Source organism: Barbus barbus, assembly GCF_936440315.1.
Source record: "Barbus barbus genome assembly, chromosome: 14".
In the NCBI taxonomy this organism is placed as follows: Eukaryota; Metazoa; Chordata; class Actinopteri; order Cypriniformes; family Cyprinidae; genus Barbus; species Barbus barbus.
Genome location: NC_136742.1, coordinates 12555990 through 12575941, shown reverse-complemented (window position 1 = coordinate 12575941; position 19952 = coordinate 12555990). Strand labels below are relative to the sequence as shown.

At 35.2% G+C, this 19952-nt stretch overlaps 2 protein-coding genes across 2 annotated transcripts; one reads left to right on the top strand and one right to left on the bottom strand.

Annotated features, from left to right (window-relative positions):
- The first annotated feature begins 2975 nt into the window (after positions 1–2975).
- Positions 2976–4501, top strand: LOC306879790 (complement C1q-like protein 3). The gene is made up of 2 exons (XM_079432979.1): positions 2976–3577; positions 4209–4501. The coding sequence occupies exons 1-2, from the start codon at positions 3017–3019 to the stop codon at positions 4383–4385; spliced, it is 738 nt and encodes a 245-aa protein (XP_079289105.1). The 5' UTR covers positions 2976–3016; the 3' UTR covers positions 4386–4501.
- Positions 4502–6567: 2066 nt separating this feature from the next.
- Positions 6568–18883, bottom strand: LOC306880101 (desmocollin 2-like protein). The gene is made up of 16 exons (XM_079433407.1): positions 18576–18883; positions 16635–16737; positions 15701–15891; positions 15498–15611; positions 15190–15345; positions 14939–15080; positions 13747–13901; positions 13492–13626; positions 13110–13295; positions 12354–12601; positions 11841–11983; positions 9679–9900; positions 9289–9525; positions 8383–8498; positions 8006–8290; positions 6568–7883 (listed from the first exon to the last, which is right to left on the bottom strand). Exons 1-16 carry the CDS (start codon positions 18738–18740, stop codon positions 7671–7673), a joined length of 2811 nt encoding a protein of 936 aa, XP_079289533.1. The 5' UTR covers positions 18741–18883; the 3' UTR covers positions 6568–7670.
- Between the last annotated feature and the right edge of the window lie 1069 nt (positions 18884–19952).

Genomic DNA, 19952 nt, shown 5'->3' with positions numbered 1-19952 from the left:
TAGCATTACATCACTTGCTCACCAATTGATCCTCTGCAGTGAATGGGTGCCGTCAGAATGAGAGTCCAAAAACCTGATAAAAACATCACAATAATCCACAATTAATACATAAAATGGTCTTAATGATGAATTTATGTCTTACAAACATGCAGCTTTGCCTATAAGACCCAATATATCCATGATACACGCATCTGATGCAAAGACGTTTTCATTAAACGTTGCAATAAATACTGTGCAAAATTACTTTTTTTAAAACAGATTCCTTTCTTTTGCTTTCCATCTCCTGCCACATTCTCTCTGGATGTTTTAGTGAATGTTGAAAGTATCTTCTTCAAGCTCTTAATGAGATCATTTGGGAGTCTAAAATAGCACAAAACTCTTCCTCACTAAAGATCTATTTTGTTAAAGTGTGTTTAATTTGTCATTCCTAAAGCACTCTTTACACAAACGGACTTTAATCGATGGCAACTAATTAAATCGTATGGGGAAATTCTGTTGAAACAAACATCAGAATCGTGGTGATTATGTGGATACAAAGCACTGGGTTTATTTAGTATTTATTCCATGTAGTAATTGTGAACATATTTAGGGGTATGTTCTGTTATAGAGCCTTTCTCAGCTGTGTTGTCACACATAATGGCTCACAAAGAGAAGTTGCTTAAGCAGAAAGCATTAAGTAATACAGAACTGAAAGTATGAGTGGGTTTTGGAAATGGAAATAGCCCTAACTGCCAGTGCATTTCATTTAAAATATATTGTTTTAAGAGAACATGTTTTCTACCCCAATGCATTTTTTTTTAATTCAACAATATAGTACTATTTAAAACAATAAAAAAAATAAAACAATGTTCCAATGAGTTAAAAATAGATTTAATTCAAGATAAATAGGTTTAATTTTCTAACACAATTTTGCTTCCCAAGTGAATATTTTTTAAAAATACCGGGGGGGGGGGGGGGGGGGGGGGGGGGGGGGGTTATGGTATGTATGTATGTATGTATTTATTTGAAAGCAGAGCAGGGGTTTTGTGAAAGGAATTATTCATTAATTGTATTTGTTGCCATCAATGCATTCATGTAAAAATAATATTTTTTTATTGTAAACTTATTATATTATTGTCAGTCCTGTCTTCCTGTGTCTTGTGTTTCCCTTCCTCTCTTGCCCATATTTGGTTAGTTCCTGTTCCTGTGCCCGTTTTGGTTTATTAGTTCATTAGTTCCAGGTGTGTGTTATTAATTACTTTAATATCCTTGTTTAGTCTCCCTTACTTAAGCCCTGTGTTTCCTGTCTCTGGTGTCTGGTCTTAATCGTCGTTCTGTGTTTGTCATTCCGTGTCTCCGGCATGCTCTGTGTTTTGGATCAATAAATATTGGGTGTTTAGAAGAATTCCTCGTCTGCTCGTTTCCCTGGCTCCTACATATTGTGACTATTAATATATTTTATTACAATTGTTATATTATATTTATTGACCCATTCGTGTATTTTTTAACTCATAAAGCAAAGCTTAGAGAGATTTAAGAATTTTAAAACTATTGCATTTTATATATATTGAAAATTACAAGCCTGCTTAAACTTTGCAACCAGTAAGATAATAATAATACAAACATGATCCAAATAATGTCAGGCACTTTAAAACCCTTAGTGGAAAATTAACACAACTTCACAACCCTAACCCTATTTTTTTCTGAATGTTGCACAAAAATTACTTGTCCTTGTGAGGACGCTTTTTGGTCCCCATGAATAAACAAGCTTATAAGTCATATAAAATATAGTTTTATTGTCGATGTTGTTTTTTAAATCTACAAATGCAGAGCGTTTCCTGTGATGAGTAGATTTAGGTATACAGTAGGGAAGGGGAAGGGGATAGAAAATATAGTTCGTACAGTATAGAAGCCATTACGCTTATGGAATATCCCCATAAAATATGGTAACCCAACAAAAAAACAAACCCAATGTGTGTGTGTGTGTGTGTTTGTGACAAACGAGGACATAAATTTGTATAATGACACAGGTGACATAGGTATTACAAGGTGAAGGTGACTTATGAGGACATTGTACCATGTCCCCTGTGTGTGTGTGTGTGTGTGTGTGTGTGTGTGTAGTCAGGGTAACTGATGATGAGGTGAGTCAGACCTCTTGTGGATGTGTGTGGGACTGCTGTTCATGAAGAGACATCCTTTCATTCATAAACATAATCCACGCAGCTTTATAGACATAGCCATGACTGTGTTGGTTTATGCATGTGTGGAGGTGTTTGAATATTTTTACTGTAGGTCTTGACATTCAAGGTGACATTTGGGGAATTTTTATTTTCAGTGACATTTCCTAAAAGACGTGGTGGGGGTATATATTGTGAATATGTGCGTATGAATTCTCAACATTTACATTACTGACAAAATTTTCACTGCAACAGTCTGACACTTGTGAAACGTATGTAGCTACCCAAAGCCATCCATATTTTTCTGCTTATAATATAGAAACTTTAACATCTAACACTTACATAAAGGAATAGTTCATATTTTACTGAAAATATATCACCCTCAGACCATCCAAGATCAGATTTTGAGAAATTTAGCTTTACATCACATGCTCACCAACGGATCCTCTGCAGTGAATGGCTGCCATCAGAATGAGAGTCCAAACAGTTGATAAAAACATCACAATAATCTATACCACTCCAGTCCATCAGTAAATGCCTTATGAAGTGAAAAGCTGCATGTTTGTAAAATAAAAAATCCATCAAGACTTTTCATGGATTACTTGTGGATTGTTGTGATGCTTTTGTCAGCTGGCTGGACACTCGTTCTGACGGCACCCATTCACATTATTTTAATATTGGTTGGTTCATCACTGGTAAAAATATAAGTTCAGTGGTCTAATCTTCTGACAACATTGTTGCACAACAACAATTTTGTAAGACTCATAGGGAAGCATAAGTTAGTTTTAAAGAAGCATAATATTAGTTTTTGCTGATTCAAAAGAAAAAAGTCAGATGACAAACAATTTCTCAATTTCATCATGCGACCAGCTAACTCAACCAATCACAGCTCAAAATCTTCAAACTTCTTACCATGCACTTTACATTTGAGTCCCTTCATCTCTCTAAACTCGTACTTCACCATGGCCAAGCACTGGATAGCGGTTCTCCTCACACTTCTGTCTCTGACCAGAGTAGGCCTCTGTGAGACCCTCCCTGGCTCCTGCAGGATCGTGTGTGACCCTTCCTCAGATCGGTCTAAAGACCAGAGCAATGGCTTTGTCATCCCTCTCACCTCATCTGCAGCAGGACCTCCTGGTCCACCTGGACCTCCAGGTAAAGCGGGTCCTCCTGGCCCAGCCGGACCCTCAGGTTTAGGCTCGTCGAGTAAGGGAGGTGTCGCGTTCAGCGCTGCGCTGCAGGACACCTTCAGCAAGAATGATGTGGTAAAGTTTAGCGATGTGATTACTAATCTGGGAGGAGGTTATGACTCCTCGACCGGGACTTTCACCTGTAAGACAGAGGGAGTGTACTACTTCATCTTTAGCGTTATGAAGACTGGCCAAAACCTACGAGTGGACTTGGTTCTTAATGACCAAACGGTGAGTTTACCTCAACATGAACTTTTTTTTTTTTGCAGGGATTTTCAAAAAAAGACATCTAAGTATGATAAAAATGTAAGCATTATGCTCTCTCTTTCTCTCTATATATATTTTAATGCATAAAAAGACCCATTATTTATAATTGAAGAATTATTAGTTTTATATATATATATATATATAGAGAGAGAGAGAGAGAGAGAGAGAGAGATTTCAGATTTTCAAATAGTTGTATTTCAGCCAAATATTGTCCTATCCTAACAATACATCCATGCATGAATGGAAAGCTTATTTATTCAGATTTCAGATGATGTATAAATCTCAGTTTAAAAAATGTACCCGTATGGCTGGTTTTGTGATTCAGGGTCACAAATTGTTAGACTGAATATATTTAATGAAATTTTAAATTAATGTAAAATTTGTAAGCCTTACAAAATTCATAGATTTTATAATAAATAAATAAATAAGATTAAAAAAAAAAAAAAAAAAAAAAAAAAGAACTAAGCGTCCTGAAAACTCCTGCTTTGTTTCTTTTATAAAACAGCTGCTACATAATCAAATATTCAGGACTCACATCTTTTGCAGCATAATAAGTCTGATAAAACCTGCTCATTTCCGCTGTTGTGTGTTCTAGGTTGTGGTGAGTGCAGTGGCAGTGGATGTTCTTCATACAGACACTGCAAGCAACAATGTAGTGCTGCAGCTTAAAGCTGGAGACCGGCTGTATGTCCGGCTGAACAACTGTGAACTAAGCAAGAGGGACTCAAACCGCTTCAGTATCTTCTCTGGTTACCTGCTCTATGAGATCTGAGACCAACAGACAAACATGATTTCTTTCTGCTTTAACCTCTTTCTGTTAGTTTAAAGAGGCCTCTTTGCGTTTAGACTGTTGGTGTTTCCTTGAATAAAGAATATATTCTCTGGCAATCTGCCTGACTGAGACTTTTCACTGAATATTGAATTAATTCTGTTTTCAAAGGCCGAGACCTTGGCGAGATACTTCACAGGGCACTGGCACAGATATTAGACTTGGACTTCAGGGACATTGAGAATGACACAACAGACATACACACTCAGCAACAGCAGCTCAGTGACAGCTCTTTAACAGCCCTGTCTCACACAAAGCTAAGGGCTTCAGATCAGATTCACTGTAAAAGAGTAGTGGGACCAAATCCAACCTCTGATTATTGATTTCACTTAACCTAATACACTTAATACTTTTACATCCTTCAACCGCTGAATAAAAATGAGGTGCAATGCACTATAGACAAGTATACTGAAATTTAATTTTTTTCCTAACTATTAAACTATCGGTCAAAAGTAAAAATTTTTTTTTTTTTATGTTTTTGAAAGAAGTCTCTTTTTCTCACAAAGACTACATTTATTTGACCAACAATACTGTAAAATCAGTAATATTGTGAAATAGTTAATATCACAGATCAACAGTTAAAATAAATATTTCCATTTTAATATACTTCAAAATGTAATTTATTCCTGTTATAGAATACATTACTGTGGTCTCCAGTGTCACATGATCCTGAAACATTTCTAATTATCATCAGTTATCATTTTTGCTTCCAAATAGCCTATTTTTGTGGAAACTGTGATACATACCATATACAAAAGTAAGATTTAAAAAAAGACTAGCAGCATACATGTAAAAAATAAATTAATTAATTAATTAATAACTGACTTTCACCTTGTCAGTCATGTGTCATGTGTTTCCCTATTGTGTCCTTATTTGGTTTGTTTCCTGTCCTTGTTTAATGTCATTATTAGTTTATAAGTTTCAGCTGTGTTTTAGTAATTATCTGTGATTATCCCTTGTAATTAAGTCCTGTCTGTTCTGTTAGATTACGTCTGGTCTACTCGTTACTCCCCGGTGTTTGTGTGTTAGCCCTGCCTTGTCTTGCCTTGTTTGGATTTATTAGAGACCGTTATTTTGAGTTTATCTCATCTCCATGTTCCTCGTTCATCCTTGCAGGGTGCACCGTGACACACATGGTTAAAAATCTGCATTATTAAATTTAATTCTGTGAAATCCTCTGCACACCCAAATTCTGGTTGCTACCAGTTCATGGCTCACTTGGAATCAGACATAAGCAATTCACTGGAGTCGTTAACCCTCAGTGTTTTTGGGCCCTGGAGAGGGTTAACTGGAGATTTGCTCGGATCGGGTCATTTGCTGCGGAAATCGGATGCTGGAGCTGGGAATGACTTCTCTACTGGAACATGGTCCACTTGGGTGTGAAGTCAGAAAACCAATATAATCGTGTCCATTGTTAACAACACCAGTTGATTAAAAATACATTAAAAAGTGGTATTTAGCACAGATAACACAATAGTAGGCTACACAAATGGATAGAACTGTGTGCACCACTGACTTCATTGAGACAAAGACGACATGTGCTAATAAACCATGTGTTACTACTGTTTCTCCTCTTTTGAATTGGATTCTGAAGTTAAGAGTATTTGTAATTCCTTCGAGATTCCTAGTTGGAACTCCAACTTAGAAGGGCGTTCCAGTTTAAACAAACTCTGACTTCCAAGTACAAATTGAATGCAGCAATTGTTTGATGATCTGTCTATTTCATAAAGTGTGCTACAGTAACTAAGTAAAAACACTTACTGTCAGCCACTGTTTATGCTCATATTTTTGTATGTGTACCATCATATTTTTATCTTAATATTCAGAATTTCATACTTCACACATTAATTTCATAGCATAATTATAGTCATTATAGTCTCTGTGTAACTGCAGCTACCTTGTTTCAGCATTAAACGGGCTCTTCACACTGCGTTTAACTCGCGTTATTATAGTCTTTCTAACATGCTTTTAACCTCAGGTAGATGGGCTTTTCACATTGTGCTTAACCCTGGGTTATTATTCTAAACCCTGCTTTTAAACCCGGGGTAAAGGTACATTTTAAACTTATGTATGCCTTTCAATTATAAATGTGCCCTTGCAGCATAAAGACAGTAATAGACAAAATAGTGTCTGTAATCAATTTTATTAAAATATTTACAAAGAGCATCCCTTTAAGTTTAATATCAGAACAACCCTCTAAACATCTGATATGATGGTAATATTTATCACAAAATACACAAAACAAAACAAAACAAAAATCTTAAAATGTGCTGTCAGAACAAAACTGAAATATCAAAGCGCTAAAAATGTACTTCTAAGTAGTTTTTCCCAAATTTACCTGTTCTTTCACCTCTATCTTCATTTAAAGCATAAAGTGACTTACATACAAAATATTTGGTTTCTTTTAAGTAAAACTAAAAATCCCTAAAGCAACTCTACTGTTTAATGTTGTAAGAAAATAACACAAAAACTCCAGTAATACATCATGGCCTAAGGATGAGTTCAGTGTCCAAAGTTGATGTTGGGTATCAGTGCTTTTGGAGCTGAAGAGCACTCTGAATTCCACACGTTGCCCAAAAAATGTTTATGAGCACACTTAATCATGGTCTTGTAAATCTCAGTTAATACTTCACACGGCTGAGAATTGCAATCGATCGGGGAGAAAATGTCTCTTCTGTATACTTATATTGAAACTGTCCTTCCTCAGCTCTGTGAGGAAGAGGTTTGCAAAGCAGAGCAAAACAATTACAGAAAAGCTTATTTGCGTCATTCACACACTTAAAAACTCATCTTAAAAAAGTGAACAGACAAACACAGGCACTTGATTGATCCAGCAGATAGGCGTGTACTGGAAAAACAGTTTTCTAAATCAGCATTTTTGTCTTGTTTTCCAGTAAAAATGACTAAATATCCTCAAAACTTGATAATTTTACTTAAGAAGCCAAACTGAGATACTAAGACTCATTTGAGAGAATATATCATAAATCTAGTAATATTTGGTGAGATTTACATTTAAACAAGAAAAATCAATTCAAACAATCAAAAAACAGACTTAATGTTCTTTCAGAATTTTACTTTTCAAGTAAATTCATCTTGTTTTAAAGACATTTTGATATTTTTACTGGAAAACGAGGCAAAAATACTGATTGAACATGATTTTCTGCAGTGTGCTTTGAAGGCCCCTGGCAAACAGCATACAGTACTCTCTCATCTCAGTCATGTCTCGATTTAGTTTCCGGTTTGATTCGTGGTGTAGCAGACATCAGCCAGTGGTCTAAATTTGGGGCCGAGAGTGTTCAAAAAGTCCAGTGATTCCTGTTCACCCACAATACTACAACATCCTACAGAGCCTGCAGGAGATCCCATCCCCTCATTCCCGTAAGTCTTCAGCAGGTCATCCGCGTACCGCCCCTCCTCCTCGTTTCCGAAGTAAGCCAGTTTCTGTCATAAAATAAGGGTCGCAAGTTAGGTCACATGAAAATAACTTCAGTGGAGCATGAACGAAAAACACAGAATGTAAAATATGATTTTCCTGGGTGAATGAATGTATAAATTCAGCTCACTCTGTCCAGGTAGTGCCCGTTGGTTTTCCATGTGTCCAGAGCACCCGTATTTGAGAATTTCTGTACTGTGGCATTGCCGTACATGTTGTTATCATAGCGCCCAGATGAGTAGTACTTCTCTGTCCCAAAATCTTGAGTGGTGGTGTTGTACACGCCTCCTCCCTGGAAAAACGACTGCCCGTAGCGTCCTGAAGCTGAAGTCATGTTCTTACTTTCCATGAGGCCGCTCTGTAGTGACCCGTCCACTACCTCTGCCCCAGGAATTATCATCAAAGCTCCATCTTTCTAAAAAGAAAACGACATTCCAGCCAAATATGGTCAAACTATTCTAGCGGTTTCTCTGATTAATTTAACCATTTAAAAGGTGTTTTTCTTACCACTTCTTCACCAGGAGCCTCAGTGTTGGATTTCAGCAGCATTCCATTAGTTCCCGTGTCATCACTGATGTAAAGCTTGTCTCTCTTAGTACTGCATATGAAGATGAGCAACAGACCTGATACGGCAAGACAAACAGAAGGCAAATTTAATGGCGTTTCTGAGAAACATTTATGGGCGTAAAATTAAAAATCTGAGTCTGAGACAATCTCACAATCTCTGCGTCTGACAAGACAAAAAAAAAACAAAGCATGAATCCTAAGAAATTCCAAAAATTTCAATTCAACTTTTCACTTAAATTATTATGCTGATAAATAGCATTTTCACTAGTGGTCACAGACTCTTGGAATTGTATATATAGTTTAAGGACTGTATTCAGCAAGGATGCATTAAATTGATCTACAGTGACAGTAAAGACATTAACATTTTTACAAAAATTCAAATTTCAAATAAATGCTGTTCTTTTGAACTTTATATTCCTCAAATAATCCTTAAAAATGTATGCATGTTTCCACAAAATTATTAAGCAGCACAACTTTTCAACTTTGATTATAATAAGAAATGTTCCTTGAGCAACAAATCAGCATATTAAATATTTCTGAAGGATCCTGTGAGACTGAAGGAGTAATGATGCTGAAAATACAGCTTTGCCATCACAAGCATAAGTAACATTTTTAAAATATATTAAAATCTAAAAATTACTTTAAATTGCAAGCATATTTCACAATATTACTGTATTTTTTTATCAAATAAATGCATCCTTGGTGAGGACAATACTTCTTTAAAAACATTAAGAATAATCTACTTTTGTATGTGTCTATCTGTAAATATATGCATATGTACAGTATATACATATGTAAACAAATATATGTAATATATGGTGGTCATAGCCAGAAGGGGTGACTCACTTAAAAGTAGCAGCAGCAGGCCAGAGAGAACTAAGGCAAGGATTCCCAAACTGCCCAAAGAGGCAGAGGCACTCCGAGCCCCACATATTCCTAACCCATTATCCTCTCTCTCACAAGTGCACACTCGCACATTCATGATCTGCTCTTTCCCAAATCCCTGCAGATCCTTAACCAAGAGAGGAACACTGTAGAGACCGTTGGGCATGGCCATAGCCTGTTCCAGCACTACAGAGGAATCTGCATCAGAGGAGGAAAGACATGTCTGTGATCATACTGAAACACTTTCAGTTTATCAGCCTTTCTTTGTTATTGCTATATTCAGAAATTATAACTTAAAAAAATGTTGATAAACCCCCAGCCCTAAGAAACATCAATACCCTCTATCCTTACCTCTAGTATCCTTCAGTTTCCACTTCCCATCATGATCTGCTCCAAATTCGAAAATGAAGGGAGTAGAGTAAGGTGGCTTGTCCATGTCCACGGCTTCAACCAGAACAGAGCTCAGCATATCGCCCTTACTACACATGATCAGGTCTTTGCCCGGAATCACAGGGATGTTATCATTCACATCTTCAATCTGGATTATAACCGTCCCTTTTCCTGTCTTCTTACCTGAGGAAAGAGAGATTCCAGTGAACTTTAGAGAAACAAATTGCCAGAATACAACTTTGCACAATTGCACAATTTTATATCTCAATTGCGACTTTCTTACAATTATGACTTTACATCTCACAATTGCAACTTTCTTATAACTGTGACCTTATAATAATTGCAACTATATATATCTAAAAATCATGACTAAATATCTCATAATTGCAACTTTATATCTCACAATTGCAACACTTTTTCATTATTATGACAACTTTATCACAATTATTGCTTCTCATAATTGTCTATTAATCTCTTTATTGCAACTTTTTCATAACTACAACTTCATATCTCATAATTGTGATCAAACTCATTCACATTTACAACTACATCTCATAATTGTGACTTCATATCTCAAAATTGTTACTACTTATCTCATAACTGCAACTTTCTAACTCGCAATTGTGACATCTCATAATTGCTTCTATGTCTCACAATTGCAACTACATCTCATAATTGTGACTTTATATCTCACTATTGCGACTACATCTCAGAACTGAGACTTTATATATCTTATATACATCTACATATATCTATTATATATCTCACAACTGTGACAACATAGCTCACAAACACAAATTAAACTGCAAACTTACTTCTCATAATTGTGACGACTATCTCAGAGTTGCAACTTTCTAACAAATATAGCTTCACATCTCAAATGCATTTTTTATCTCTTAATTGGAACTCTCATAACTGCAACTTTACAGTCTATCATAATTGAGACTATCACTCAATTGCAAGATCTCAAAATTGTGACTACATATCTCATAACTGCAACTTTCTAACTCACAATTGCGACTACATCTCATAATTGTGACTTTGTATCTCATGATTGTGACTACATCTCATAATTGTGACTTTGTATCTCATGATTGTGACTACATCTCATAATTGTGACTTTGTTTCTCATGATTGTGACTACATCTAAGAATTGAAACTGTATATTTAGTCACATTTGTGAGATATTTCACAAATGCAACTTTATATTTCATAGCCGCAGTCGTACTTCTCATAATTGTGACAACTCTCACAATTGCAGCTTTATTATAAATATAGCTTCACATCTCATACATGCGTCTTTTTATCACTTAAATGCAACTTTCTTATAATTGCGACTTTACAGTATATTACAATTGCGACTACATCTCAATTGCTATGTTATATTTCATAATTGTTACTACAAATCTCATAATTGCGACTTTATATCTCATAATTGCAACTACATCTCACAATTACAACATTATATCTCATAATAGTGACTTTATATCTCACAACTGTGACTAGTATGTGAAATTGTGACATTATTTCTTTGTCTCAAAATCCTCCTTTTTTGAAACAGGTTTTACACACCTGCATACATTTGTGATCAGTTCTCAAAAGCTATGACCAACTACACAGACTGCCAATAAAATTAGGGCAGCAAGAACGCCCATCAGGACAGTAAGACCGCTTATTAGCAGTGAAAACATTGCAACCTGGTAACGTACAAAGATAAAAATTACATATAAAAGGTGCATAAGAGTTAAAGAGGGAAAAATGTACTCAGTTTTTCCTGGAAAGCCATTCAACAACATTCAGCATTTAGAACATGTTGTGTCAGGTAGGACATGTTGATCATCATCAAAAATACATGATACATCACACCACAAAATCCTGACGAAATCTTCGCAGAGGCCTGAAGCTGTTTCTACCCAACCACACCCAACCAAATGGTCTTTCATTAACAGCCAGCAAACACACACACACACACCTATTCATAGAAAAACAAGAGTACAGTATGTACTCAGAAATACACCAACATTTTTAGTGCTATTGTGCTGAATGTCCACAGATTATTAAGTTAATATCTTAAATTTACTCTAACTATGTTGTGAAGTATGTGACATAAAGTCCAGACTCACTCTCATCCACTGCTCTGATGGTTATGTTGTACATATCCTTGTGGACCAAAGGTGATTCTCGGTCTATAGTATTGGCTGTTTTCAGCTCTCCAGTGTTCTCCACCACAGTGATCCAGTTGCCTGGGTCAGTCATCTTATAGTACCTTACACATAAATAAAATTGAAAAGTGAGAAAGTGCATTCAAAATACAGCATAAAGTTTTATCATGTACAATTACATTACCATAATACACTCTAATGTCATATATAGAGACACTAGATGCTATAAAAAATCTAGAGAGGTTACAGGAAACGCTTTTTTAATCACTCTTAAAGCCCTGTATAATTAAAATGATTTTCTTAATAAATTCTTTGGAAGTATTAATATAAGACTTGTTCTTGCTTGTCTTCAAAAACAGCTAGTCAGGGCATAACAGAACAGAAGACCAAAGACCGCCTGATTGTGTAAGGTGTTGCTTTAAAGACAATTATTTTGTTAACCTCAAATAAAACCCACATCAAAAAAGAACATACTTTATTCCATTACTGTTCTTATTTTCTGGGTCCAGAGCTTTATAGGTTCCAATGACGGTTCCATTGGCAACATTCTCCTTGACTTTGAGATATAGAATGCCAGGGTTGAACTCTGGTCCTTCATCTTCATCTCCCACACTGAGCTCGAGTGGCACAGAGAGCCATTTAGTTTCAGGCCCAACCAGTGGAACCTCATTACGGGCAGTTATTTCCAGCTTCACCAGTGGAGTTTTTTCAAAATCCAATCCCTGAAAAGAGAGTAGAAGGGGAATGAGAACACTGAGAATTCACTCAAGTGCATCTGCATAAAACTTGCTTATTTAACCCAAAAGTACCTATACTGTGAAGAGCTGTCAAAAGCTCTGCCTTGAATTCTCCTTGAAGAGAAGAACCTGTGTTTGCCTGCCTGATGGATGTACTTCATATAACAGGGTGTGGTTAAACCACACATGCATATCAAACAGACAAGCTTTTTCACACACAGCTCTAAAATAGTGAGCTAACCCTGCATTGCCGCTATAAATAAAACCAACACAACCCTGTCAGAGAGTGAAGAGAGCTCTCAGGATAATGACTGCGACCCTCAGTGGAAGCTATCACTACAAGAACGTACTAGCAAAAGTGCAAATTCAGCAAAAAAACGATTCATCAAGGACATCCAGGGTTTATTTCTTGCCAAAAAAGGTTATTTTCAGAGGCTTCTACAAAATAACTTCCTGTACAGACTATTATTTTAATGCCTTTAAAACCATTCACCTTTATCACATACAGAAGCCCCTCATTGGTTTTGGGGTCTGTCTCCATCCTGAAGTTCCCACTCTCGTTTCCTTTAGTGACCTCAAATAGGGCCCTCCAGTTGGGGGTGTTCACCAAGTCCTTATCTTCCACTGGTATCCTAGTAACTAGCACATTTTCTTGGTTCTCCTGAACCTTGGCCTTATACTGATTTGGAAAAAAAAAAAAAATTTTTTTTTAAAGTTCAGATACCTCAATTTACAACATAAATCCTTTCAGTTATAGATGTTAGTTAAGCATGTTAATCTCAAGGTGACAGCTATACAAGTCTATTCATCTCCTGCGTGGTTTATTAGTTTATTTGTTTTGTTTTATTGCTGTATAGCCAATAAAAGGGCCCTACCAACTTCTCTTTAAAGGCAGGAGGGTTATCATTAACGTCTGTGAGAGTAATCACAGCTGTTCCTCTGCTGAAGAGCCCAGTAGAAGCGCCACCCATATCTCTGATCTCTATGTCAACGTAGACTTTGTCCTGAGCCTGAGAAAAAAAAAAAAAAAAAAAAAAAAAAAAAAAAAATTTGCATTATTGGCAGACTGTATCATCTGAATACACAATACAAAAAGGCATTGCAGACACAACATAAAACAAGAAAAATACCTCTCTGTCTAAGGTGTTGGTTTTAGCAGATATTACTCCAGTAAAAGGATCAATGGAGAACATGTCAGTAGCATTGAGCAGAGTAAACTTGATCAAGGTGTGGGGGGTTTTTGGCTGATCTTTATCTGTGGCATTCACTTGTCCTATTACAGTACCTGAAAAACAGAATGCAAACATAACTGAATACAATACAAAATAAAATTTCACTTTCAGTATATTCAGGTTCGGTTTAGTATCATTTACTGCATTTCTACATTAGTTAAGAATAGTCTGGGTCATATTTCACCCCAAAATATAATTTTAAAAAATAATAACAAATAAATTAGAATTATTAAAATACATATATAAGAAATTAACCAGTATGTAGATAACTAAACATATTTTATATTTATATTTTTACATTGTGACCAGTGTTGTTATTGTTAAAAACTTTATTTCAGTTTTCATTAATTGAAATAAATCTGAAATAATATAAAACATAAGTAGAAAAAAAATTAAATTACAAAATAGCAACCAACCATAAGTTAAAGTGCTAAAATTACCAAAACTTAAACTGAAATAAATTTAACAAAAAAATGATAAAAAAGCACATAAAATGACTAAAACGTAATAAAAAACGAAAATTCAAAAGATAATAAAACTGAAAGATTAAGTTAAATTAATATATACTATATTATTAAATAATATAAATTAATATAATATATTAATATTAATAAATACTATAAATTACAATAACTGTGACATTAATTTAGGACTATTAAAAATATTTTACCCACCAATTCCTATTACTTTATAACATTCTGGCAAATTTTATTTTTCTTTACATTTACTATTCCTATTATTTTCAATAATGATTCTCATATTTTACTGCAGTCAAACAATATGGTTAATAAAAATCAACATAAATTAAAGGTTGAAAAACAATGCTACCATGATGGACAAGTACTACAGAACATAATATATTTTTTCCTGCATTACATCATTGAGAATATAAAAATTATCTTTTTTTTATTATTATAGTGATGAGAATTGTTATGGAAATAACATCAAAATCCAAATGATTTTAATGGTCCTAAAAACACCTTCCATAATTTCAAAAATATAATTTCTCATTTCTGTCCTTTGATTTTGGTGTGATATATGGCCTGAACTTGATATTTGAAAATGCATCTTTTGTCCTTCACTTTCATACCTGCTCTGCACCGTTCTTCAACTGTGAAGAATTGACCTCCTATGAATTCAGGGGCGTTATCATTCACATCATCCACATTCACAGTGATGGGCAGATATTGATCAGTTTCCCGGTTATTTGTGTCAAACACACGAGCGATAAACTACAACAAGAGAAGCAGACAAATTTAGTTGTACTGATGCTATATTCGTATTCCAGACCATAAGCTCATGCACTGTTTTCGGTATAAGGCCTAAAATATTCAGACTCACATTGAATTGTGGGTACTGCTCACGGTCGACGGCCCTGGTCACACTCAGCATGCCGTTGTTCTTGTTCAGAGTGAATAGGCCCACAGGATCTGTAGTAACACCCTGCCCACTGATCTCATAATACACGGTGTAATTTACTGAAGAATCAGATGCGATCTAAGAAAAGATGAACACAGCAATGTGTCAGTGAGCATAAGAAAACAGGAAGTATAACAAAAGGTCAAACTGAGGTCATGGAATGGAGGAGGAAACGGGAAGGGAGTAAAGGAATGACTAGTAGAGATATAGCTTATGTTACTCGGTCTCACCATCTCCAGTTCCTTTGGGAAAGGAGGCTTGTCATTCTCAATTAAAGAGAAAGGCAATGGTCTCCATCTTCTTTTAGTGCGCTTGCGAGCCGCACTGCTTGACTTCTGAGATGCCTAAAGCCAGAACATATAGAGAAACATTCTTCATGCTGCTGATCCAGATCATATGGTTTATAGTTAAGAATTACAGGCTGTAGTTTTACCTCATCTTTACAGGACAGGATTATGTCCACCCTCCAATCCATTCCATTTTCATCCTGCACCAGTACAGAAAACCGCTTTGTTGTAATCTCCAAACCATGAACTGTGATAATGGTTCCATCTGTATTCACAGCGAAGTCAGGGTCACTAGAAGTAAAGGCCACAGGTTTGGCCGCGCAGCCTTTGAGACTCACTGTGAAAAAAATGCAACAACGTCAGGTAATTATTCCACAGCTAAACCAAAATCAAAAGCAGTTTAAATATATTGCTTGTTTTTCACACAATATCATATCACTAAAGCTTTCAAGCTTCAAAACGAATGCAAAAGTGCCATAAAAGTATCACCAGTATCAAAAACTTACTATTAATATAAAACAATAAAGCAATAAAAATAAAAAATACAAAAAGAAAGAAAATTTGAAATATTGCTGAAATAATATAATAATAAAGTACTAAAAGAACTAAATTGAAAAAAAAACTAATAAAAATACCAAAAGCACATAAAAATTACTAAAACTATAAAGTTGAAATGAAAACTATAAAATTATAAAAATAAAAGCTATACTGTGTGATCATAGTGATCATTTTGTTTGAGTAACAGATGCAATTCCATCATTATTCACTGATAACCATCCCATTTATTTGACTTTTCTTTTGACTTTTATGATACTTTTATGCTTATTGTGTCTGTTTGGAGATCCTTTTTCATTCCATAGAAGCAAGAAAGTCACACAGGTTTGGAACGACATGAGGATGAGTAAATCATAACAAAATGTAACATTTTTGGAAGAGCAAATTCTTTTAACATTAATTATCTTTATGTAAAAGTCATTATGTAGCTTATTTAGCAACATCAAATGAAGGAAGCTTAGTCTGCATAAAAGGTAATTTCATGTCATGCGGGATGAAAAGGCTTAGTGAAGCCACAAATCTTACATTCTTCCTTGCTTTCGGAGATGACATAACCTGCGGGCAGCCTCTTAGGAACCTGAGCAAGCACAGGCCTCAACTCACAAGATGCAGCGCTCTGAAACGGCACCTGAGGGAGGAATTGAAAGTGAGCGAAAGGGAGAATCAAGGGAGTATTGCATTCCCCACTGTGATTGAGCAAAATCTGAGTAATAGTTTGAAACAACATATGACTTCAAATGTTAATCCTATGAATCAGGTGAGGATTGGGATTGTGTGATAATCAGATTCAAATTAATTGAATGAACTACAATGCATTTTTAAAACATTTAATACAGTATATACTCATTGTCGTAATACAGGATACGGTATAGGGGTGTTTGGCTTGCAAAAACATTATTAATCAGTATCTTATTTTCTTGTTTTACACAGCAAACCTCCTTACATTATCTCTTGATTGTTACATTCAGTCCTAAACAGCTACATGAATGCATTACACCAGTGCCTTTGTTTCTGTGCAAAAATAAACAGCAATGAACCGAAACAATGACTCACATAACCAAAGAATGGCATGGGAAACTGTGGCTAATAAAAATACAATAAGAACATAGCTAAACAAAATCCCTATCAAGGAAACACTAAACATAAGCCAAGACACAAAGCAGATTTTAAGTACTCTACATACTGTTGTATGGTATTCTGTCTCATTATATGGTGTAATGTTATGGGTTTCGGTTATATATTCATATATAAGGCTAATCTGCCCAGTGGAACCAGTAGAGCTAAAGACTTGAAAATTCGTGAAAATAAATTTTACATTAGTTGAATGCGTAAGTGTTTATTTTGTCTTAATGCGTCTTTTACTGACACCAACAAAGGAGTCAATAAACACAAGTCAATAAAACATGCAAATGAACCTGAACAATATCAGGAAATCACAAAGTTTAAAACTTACATTCAGGTTTTAATGAATCCATCACTAAAACAATCTAAATAACTGACCCACCCAGAGAACATCAGTCAGCTAGGTGATAGCACCTTTCTCTTTAGTCAACATTAGTGATCAATGAATGAATGAAGACATTTACAATAGCACTATGGTTTCTTTAAATCAAATCAATTAACATTATTTTATAACTGATTTACTTGGCCAGCAGCTTAGTTTCGCCCTGGATGATATTAAGCAAACATAGCAACACAATTGTTTGATGAAAAAAATAAATAAAATCAGGCTATTCAAATGCAGATAGACTAAAATGAGTGAGAACTTAATTATTCTAAACAGTTAATGTTCAAGTTGTTTCATCCCTTTGAAATCCACAACACACAATTAACCAATACCTAAATCATTTCCAAATAGTTTGGAAAAAAAGTAGGGGGGAATCTATTCATAATTTATTATTATCATTGGGGAAAACTTACTTAAATATAAACCATGGTAAACATTGGTAATTTGGTGGAAACTAAGTAGTTATTGAATATAATAAAATGTGATCACATGGTATTAACCACTACTGTCATGACAAAATAAGAAATTAAAATGTCAGAAATATTCTAAAAAGCTATTATTCATTAAATTCAGTAGGCCTATTTGTTTTTCTGTAAAAATGTGATAAAAGTATAGTAGTTTAGTAGGCTATATTCAATTAGCCTAAAATTCATTGACGTTCATGCAAACATATTTAAAAGCAAGAACTCTCTTATAATATTAAAATCATGTTTTTCATGTTGATTTAAGAGTGTTTAGAGGGGTTCTTCGCAATACAGGCTTATAACTCACATTTCGTACATTTTATAAAAACTAGCAATTTGACGGAAACTATGGTTACCAAGGTAAATAGGAAAGGATACGGCAAGAATTCAGGTAGGCCTACGATAAACTTATATAAAATGACCTAAAATAAAATTACAAAATGCTCTAAATAAAAAAAAAAACAATCGACAACCGTAACTTCAACTTTAACTTACCAAAGTCAGCAGGCAGAGAGCGACCAGCGCGCGTTCATACATCCTGCTGTGTGTGTGTTGAATTTCTCTGGACTCCTCTAAAGTTACACTGCGTGTCTCTGACAGACGTGCTCGGATAAAGTCCTCTGGGCGCGGTGCGGCTCTCATGCCATCGAAGTCCTTCATATGGGTGTGGCAGGGCCTTAGCCTCTCACTTTTTATATCAATGGGACTGAATATTTAGTCTTGAGTACACTAAACAGGCTAAACTATGCTTTGTCCCAGACTTCCTTAGCTTGGGAAGCTCTGCAAGGCTTAGACTCCACCCCAAACTGCCCCCTGAAACTTCCTCTGACTTGTGTGTGTGTGTGTGTGTGTGTGAGAGGTTAAACTTTAACAGAACAGACTTTTACCTGTTAAGCCATCTGACTTTTCAGACATGATTAATGCATGCCACAATTAATCTTCATCTCTTTGGGTGGAGTGCAGGAGGTACTGGTGATTATACAGACAGTCATCACATTTACACATTTAGCAAAGAAAAGAAACTTTTTACAACTTTTGCATTTAATCACCGTTAAGCCCAATAAGTATATATAGCTTGAAACCACTCACATGTACACGCCTTTTTCACGTGGGACGTGATTTATTCATTTTGAAGTACTCCCTGGTCAAGCACGTGGCTCTGTATTTCACCGCTTGATAACTGGGGTGCATTAGGCCTTAAAAGTGAAAATATGTGACCTGTTGACCAAATGTCTCACAGTTTTGCTGCGAGGAATTGGATGGTGTTAAACAAAAATGAAGATGACAGGAATGGACAGGATATGCTTACCTCAACCAAAACACTTCTTCACTTCTTGAAACTGATGAGTGACTCAGACCGAGCAAATGAATGTGAGACATTTATGAGAGCAACATGAGGAAAGTGTTCAAATTACGACACTATTAAGTCCTTTAAATGTGGTAAAATGTATTTTTTAAACATTAGAACCTCAAATGTTTTTGTTGTGCAAACTATAAGATAAATAGGATAAATTATTAGATCATACATTTTTTTTTTTATAAAATGTTTCTCACGATTTTGGCCCATCACACCTTAGAGGCTGTGGCCTTGTTGACTTATTCCAACAATTAAAATCATACAACGGTCTGCTGATTTAAATGTCAATTAACAGTAATGAAAACCAACATTACCCAAAATGTGTGCAACCTTGTTATCATACAGTATAATTTGCCCCATTGCTAGAAGATAACAAAATCACACAACTTAGCATTTATTTTTTTTTTTTTTTAACTGTAAAATTTGAAAATCTAATGTAAAATTAATTGAAAGCTAAACAGCTCATATAACATTTAGCTTGACCTCCTGAAGTTGGTTATCATCATTTCTCACCG